Consider the following 6,746-nt stretch of genomic DNA (forward strand, 5'->3'; position numbering starts at 1 on the left):
GGGAGAAATGTTGTTTTTGTTGCAGGCTGCGGTTGGGTTTTCTCTGAAATATCGAGGAGCACGTAGGAGGAGCCAGAAGCAGACTGATGTTTTTTCACAATTATCTGGTTAGTCTGCATGACGTTACTGACTGCTACAGTATATCATATATTTTTTTGTTATCTGCAGCTTGCTAACTCTTTCTTCCATTCAAGTGACAGCCTCTCAAATTATACTCGTTCTGTACTATAGCTTCGTTACAATTTTGTTAAAAAGGCTTTTTGTTGCGTACAAATCAAAGAACAATCCAGGTACTTATATTGCTTTCAGCAAAAAAACTATTTGGTTGGCAAAACAGGATCGGTTAATTAGAGACGAACCAGTCTAGACTCCGAATACTGGCCTGTGGAATCAAGACTAATTTTGGGGCCCGCGTTGGCTGAGGTGGTGCCACGCAATTTTCGTCTTGTGGGTGTGCCTGTGTTCCACATCCCAGACTGGAGTGGGGAGGGTTTCTAACCCGAAGCTACTTAGCTGATGGAGATACTTGTAAAAGTACAGTCGTTACATATGGTCATAAGTGTTTTGTGTGTTAGACAACGTGACCTGCACAACACGCAGTATTCCACCGAAGTGATGAAACATCCAAAAAAGCTAGAGCAGGCAATGACCCAGATATCAATGCGCCTTTACGCTGAGCGAAACCGTGTTGTAGCTTCTGATTGCCGCAAGGATTCGATATGCTCACCGGTGGCACAGAGAAGAGTACCCTGATAAGGGATAACCTTAGAGAACACGACAGATTGCACATTACAACGCATTCATGTTTACCACATGGAATTTGCCAGATAAACCAGACTTTTTCCGTGTACTGCAACGACAACAAAGGAGGGGACAAAAAATGGGTTGGTTTAGTAGAAACATCAATTTAGATTGTGGGATGACGCATGATAAAGGATGGGTTTTGGGATGAATGTGGAATTGGGATGAATTAATAGACTAAGAAGACAGTCACTTCCAGGAAGTTGTTCGATGACTTGCAATTGTAACGAGTTAACCCCATGATTGAACCAATCCCTTCCACAACCGCTGGAATGTTGTGCTCAATCACCACAACCTTTCCACAAAAGTTTCAGCCAATCGTTAGCAGTCCCCCAACACAAAACATTGAGCCATACGTCACCAAACTACGGAATTGGATATCTTATGTCTCAGCGTGTGAATTAAGTTAACTTTCGATTTTTTCAGGGTATGAATGAGCGTTGACCTTTTATTTCGAAAGTGCCTCTTTGACCTTTGCAGTCAAGAGTCCATCTTACTGAGTTGGGTACCTAGTCAGGATTATGTAAGAAGGCGTGCAACAGCGCACAGAAGCGGTTAAAGGCCCGGTGGGTGGTGTTTCTAGGAGAGTCTATTGGCAGACATGGGATATAACGTAATTTCAGAAGACACTATTCGTTGTCATAAGCTGGATATTAATTCACCTGACAAACTTAGGAGCGTTATGTTTAGTGTGACCCTGTGAGAATGAGCCTTTTAGATTGAGCGCAAAACACTGCAGGTAGCCTCCAGATTGAAGTGGGCCATCGTTGACCGCGTCATGTTTCTGACAATAGCCGAACCAAGATGGGATTCCTACCCATTCTTGGGAGTGGATGGATATGACGGAATTATTCAACACACTCAGAGGTAGAATTTATCCTGTTGAATTAACGCATTATTCGGTCCGGATTAATCATTGAAGGAAGAGTTTCCACACATGTTGACTTTTAAAAAGCTGGCCTAGTTCTTCACCATGCAGTAAAGTGCGGCATTGGACCCAGCTGTTCTGGTTACCATTTAAAAGGATAGATAGTATGTAAAATAAATAAAGGTATACGTATGATAAATAGTAGTAAATAAATTAAAAAAGAATGATGACGTTTTGGTGAGATAGGTCATAGTATAGTATTTTATAATGGATGATGGGGTTGCATTTGTTCGGACCATGGTTGATTCAGTAAAATCTTGAAATCAGGAATTAGGTTTTCATTTTGCCAGAGGTAGGTTTTCTACATCCTACAAGAATGTGGTCCAAGTGGTATTTTTAGGTGCATAAGCAAATATACAAATATACAAAGTCACACAAAAGATCACACAGGAAAAGGTAAAAGCTAGCTGTTCAAGGTAATATAGATAAAGATACGAAGAAGCTAGGAACAAAGAAAAAAGCAGCGCAGACAGACGGGAGTGCATAATCTAATTTGTCGATAGCTGTATACTATGAGGGTGGGGGGGTATAAAGAGTTCAGGTCAGGGTTGGGTCGTTCCGGCGGGCCTTGTTAATGTAGGCCAGCTGTAGACGGGGGAAGAAACTGTTTTGTGGCGAAGGTTGTTTCGGTCCTCGGCGCACTGCGGACCGCAGGGGGCCTCCTTGCCAGCAAGGGCTGCTTTGGCGGGGTTCTGCCCTCCTAGAAGAGTCGTTGACGTTCCCTCTCTGGCGATTGCAGTTGGTCGCAAGTCGAGCCCGTAGGATCCTGGCGGTGTTGCAGGACTGTTCCTTTGTCCTGTCGAAGCGCATTTGAATGTGGAGTTAAGTGGTTATCCTGTCTAGCGGCCCCTCAGACAGAACCAGAGTCATTGGCATCTTCTGGCAACCGTAACTGGACTGAGTTTGGCTCGTGAACAGGGTTGTGTTCATGTTATGAACTCAGCCCTTGGGGTGTTGTGGATGGGAATCCAGCAGTCCCTCACAGAAGCTCGATGTGATGATGACACATGCCTCCGTGAGACTCATCCAGACGGGTTGGTAGCAAGTCCTGAAACACAGCCAGTCAGTAGGAGTTCCGAAACACGCCTAGAAGGTCCTCTGCAGCCTTCACTGTCCCACTGCTGTTTGATGTCCTCCACAACAGGTTTAGAGAGCTTTAATTTCTGCCTGTATGAAGGAATCAGGGCGGTGGACCGCGATTGAGCATTGAGGTCAGGAGGGGAGGGGCCGACGTGTGTTCTTCTCTCTGTAGGTTTTCCGCTGATGGTTCATGCAGCTTCCAGGGTATCACCCAGGCCAACAAACTGGATGTTAAAAAACAGAACAAAACAAAAAAAGACAACGGGGTGCACCAAGAAACACTGAGGGACGCCGCCAGTCCAAGTGATTTCTCAAGAAGGTATTGGCTATGTTTTGTGACTAACTTATTATCCAATTCTCCAGAAAATCACATTGATTAGTTTGTATTTAAACCGTGATTGACACATGAAAAGATTGGACGTTCGCATTCCAATCCACTTCCGTCCCACCTGCTACAGAAAATCTAACCACAGAAAAATAGTTCCCCGCGAGATATGGTTCTGGCCACATAAACTGCGCTACTGAAGATGTTGATGATCCATCTGAAACCACACAAGGAAGGCACAACTGGACGATAAAATCAAGTCAGTTTACGAAAGCATTCAGTGTCAGATATCAACGAGCAAACGGTTGATGGTAGATACATATTGGAACGGCAACCCTAGTACACAAAACGCACCAAGTCTCTTATCTTGAAATAAAAACTGACAAGGATTCTCTGGGTTGAACATCTCATTGGCAAACATTTAGGATGAACGTGTAATTACACAATTCTGCAACAAATATTTATATTTTGAAAGTACTTTATTTTTCTGTGTGATTTTTGTGTGATTTGTATATTTGTATATTTTATGCACTAATACACTAGGACACATTCCTTGTAGGTGTAAAAACCTACTTGGCAATGAACCTAATTCTGATTTAAGATTTTACGATAACCATGGTACCACAAATGCACATCATCATTATAAATATATATATATATAGTATATTTTTTTTAATTTATTTATATATTTATATATATTTATTTATATTTACATATATTATCTTTTATGGTAACAGACAGTGGGTCATGCCGCACTTTACTGCATGGTGAAGAACTAGGCAGCTTTTTAAAGTCAAATGTGTGGATTTTCATGATTATCACGATAATGTTAATTCACCAGGATAAATTTATCTGAGTGTTTGATAATTCCGTATATCATCCCATCCCCAGAATGGGTAGGAATCCCTCTTGGTTCCGCGCTATTGTAGAAACATGACGGGTCAACATGGCCCACTTCATTGGAGGCTACCTGCAGTGTTTGTAGATCTAAAAGGCTCATTCTAAGGTAACTAAAACATAACGCTTCCTATTTTCAGGTGATTATACACTTATGACAACATAGTTCTGAATATTATATCCCATGTCTGCCAATAGATCCTCCTAAACACACACACTGGGCCTTTAACCTTGTGCTGTTGCAGCCTTTACATAAATCTGACTAGGTACAACTCAGTAAGATGACTTTGACTCAAAGGTCAAAGGACTTCGAATTAAAGGTCAACGTCATTCATTGAAAAATCGAAGTTAACTTATTCCAGTGAGAATAAAATCATTCGTAGTTTGGTGACGTATGGCTCAATGTTTTGTGTTGGGGACTGCTAAGATTGGTGAAACTTTGTGGAAAGGTTGTGGTGATTGGACAAAATGTCAGGGTTGTGGAGAGGATTGGTTCAATATGGGTTAACTGTTACAATTGCATCATCACAACTTCCTGGAGTGACTGTCTTTTAGTCTATTAATTCATCAATTCACATTCATCAAACCACCATCCCTTTATCATGTCATCCCACAATCTAATTGATGTTTCTACTAACCAACCATTTTTTGTCTCCTTTGTTGTTTGCAGTACACAAAAAGTTGTTTATCTGGAAATTCCCATGTGGTAAAATGAATGCGTTTAATGTGCAAATCTGTGTGTTTCTAGGTATTTTATCAGTACTCTCTCTGTCCAGTGAGAGTATGTCCTTGGCATCAGAGCTACCAAAGGTTTCCTACGTAAAGGCCATTGATATCTGGCTCATTGCCTGTCTACTTTTTGGATTTTCATCACTGGTGGAATATGCTGTTGTGCAGGTCAGTTGTTAAACACAAACACTTATAGACCATATGTACAACTGTACATTTACAGTACCTCTCCATACTAACTACTTGGTTAGACCCTCCCTCAGTCTGGGATTGTGGAACAAGGAGAAAACAACATTGGTGGCACATCAGCAACGGGGCAAAATTGTCTTTGATTCAAGCCAGTATTGGAGGTCTAGACTGGTCGTTCTAATTAGATCTGTTTCAACCAAATAGTTTTTTGCTGAAAGATATAAGATACTGGATTGTTTTGATTTTACAAAGCTAAATGTACAAGTATAGTACAAAGAGTATAATTTGAGAGGTGTCACTTGAATGGAAGAAAGAGTTAAAGCTGCAGATAAAAAAAATATATATATACTGTACAGTAGTATATGAGACTACAGATAATCTGTGAAAACATCAGTTGCTTCTGGCTCCTCCTAGTGCTCCTGATATTTGCAAGAAACCACCGCACCTGAACAAAAACAACCAGTCGGATCCAAGAAAGATAGCTGATTGTTGAGTCTCATTCCCAGGTCATTAAATACCAAAGCTGCAAATGAGACTCAGCTCAAGGCTTTTATCAGACAGAGGTGGTGGTGGCTACTGAGGCACACAGACAAATCTCCCCACACTATTAATTTATTAATGAAGTAATCAAGTATTAGATCAATTATTCCATTGTTTAATCGAGTAATCAAATAAGAATTACATTTGCTTTTTTAAAGCAATAGAAGCAATATAGCAAAAATAAATATACAACAGAGAAAATAAGATAGGTCTTTTAAATCCTCAAGGATTTTTTAGCAGTGAACGAAAGGCTTCTGTTGGACCTCCTACTGGTAGTGAGGTATTTCAAAGTGATATATCAGTACTTTTACGTAATGGATCTGATCCTTCCTGAACCTCTGGCTAGCACACCCACAGCCTAACTGCTACCAGCCAAGCCTTCCCCTTTAGGAAGGTGGACATGTGAGTAACCTCTGCCAGTTTGCTGTGGGAGGTGAGTCTTTTCCAGTTTGTGAGAGTAAGGGATAGTAATATTAGGCTGCTGTATAATAGTCACTGAAAGGATGTGCGTTGTGTTTTCTGCCACAGAAAACAAATAAAAAGTCTCAGTTTATGTAACGTTAACATTACTATGGTGTCTTGTTGTAGTTGTAGGTTATCAATTCACTGAGTTGGTCTAGACTTTGGACAGTTAGTTGGCTATCTACAGTACTGTGCAAAAGTTTTAGGCAGGTGTGGAAAAAATGCTGTAAACTAAGAATGCTTTCAAAAATGGAAGTGTTAATAGTTTATTTTCATCAATTAACAAAATGCAGTGAATGAACATAAGAGAAATCTAAATCAAATCAATATTTGGTGTGACCACCCTTTGCCTTCAAAACAGCATCAATTCTTCTAGGTACACTTGCACACAGTTTTTGAAGGAACTCGGCTGGTAGGTTGTTCCAAACATCTTGGAGAACTAACCACCGAACTTCTGTGGATGTAGGCTTCCTCAAATCATTCATGTAATCCCAGACAGACTCGTTGATGTTGAGATCAGGACTCTGTGGGGGCAATACCATCACTTCCAGGACTTCTTGTTCTTCTTTACGCTGAAGATAGTTCTTAATGACATTGCTGTATGTTTCGAGTCATTGTCCTGCTGCAGAATAAATTTGGGGCCAATTATATACCTCCCTGATGATATTGCATGATGGATATGTATCTGCCTGTATTTTTCAGCATTGAGGACACCATTAATCCTAACCAAAACTCCAACTTCATTTCATCACAGCACAGAGACAGCTCTGGTTAAAATTAATAATGACCTTTTGA

The 6,746-nt window shown here is 40.7% G+C and overlaps 1 protein-coding gene across 1 annotated transcript in view; it reads left to right on the top strand.

The window, feature by feature from the left end:
* The window catches only part of LOC118327566 (glycine receptor subunit beta-like), a gene marked incomplete in the record, with an annotated part of 30,947 nt that overhangs the window by 17,574 nt on the left and 6,627 nt on the right, over window positions 1–6,746 (top strand). Inside the window, 1 exon segment of the mRNA XM_035660978.1 lies at window positions 4,780–4,928. Within this exon segment, the coding sequence (XP_035516871.1) occupies window positions 4,780–4,928 (149 nt within the window).

This window comes from Morone saxatilis, unplaced genomic scaffold (genome assembly GCF_004916995.1).
Source record: "Morone saxatilis isolate NCDOM2014 unplaced genomic scaffold, NCSU_SB_2.0 Contig17, whole genome shotgun sequence".
In the NCBI taxonomy this organism is placed as follows: domain Eukaryota; kingdom Metazoa; phylum Chordata; class Actinopteri; family Moronidae; genus Morone; species Morone saxatilis.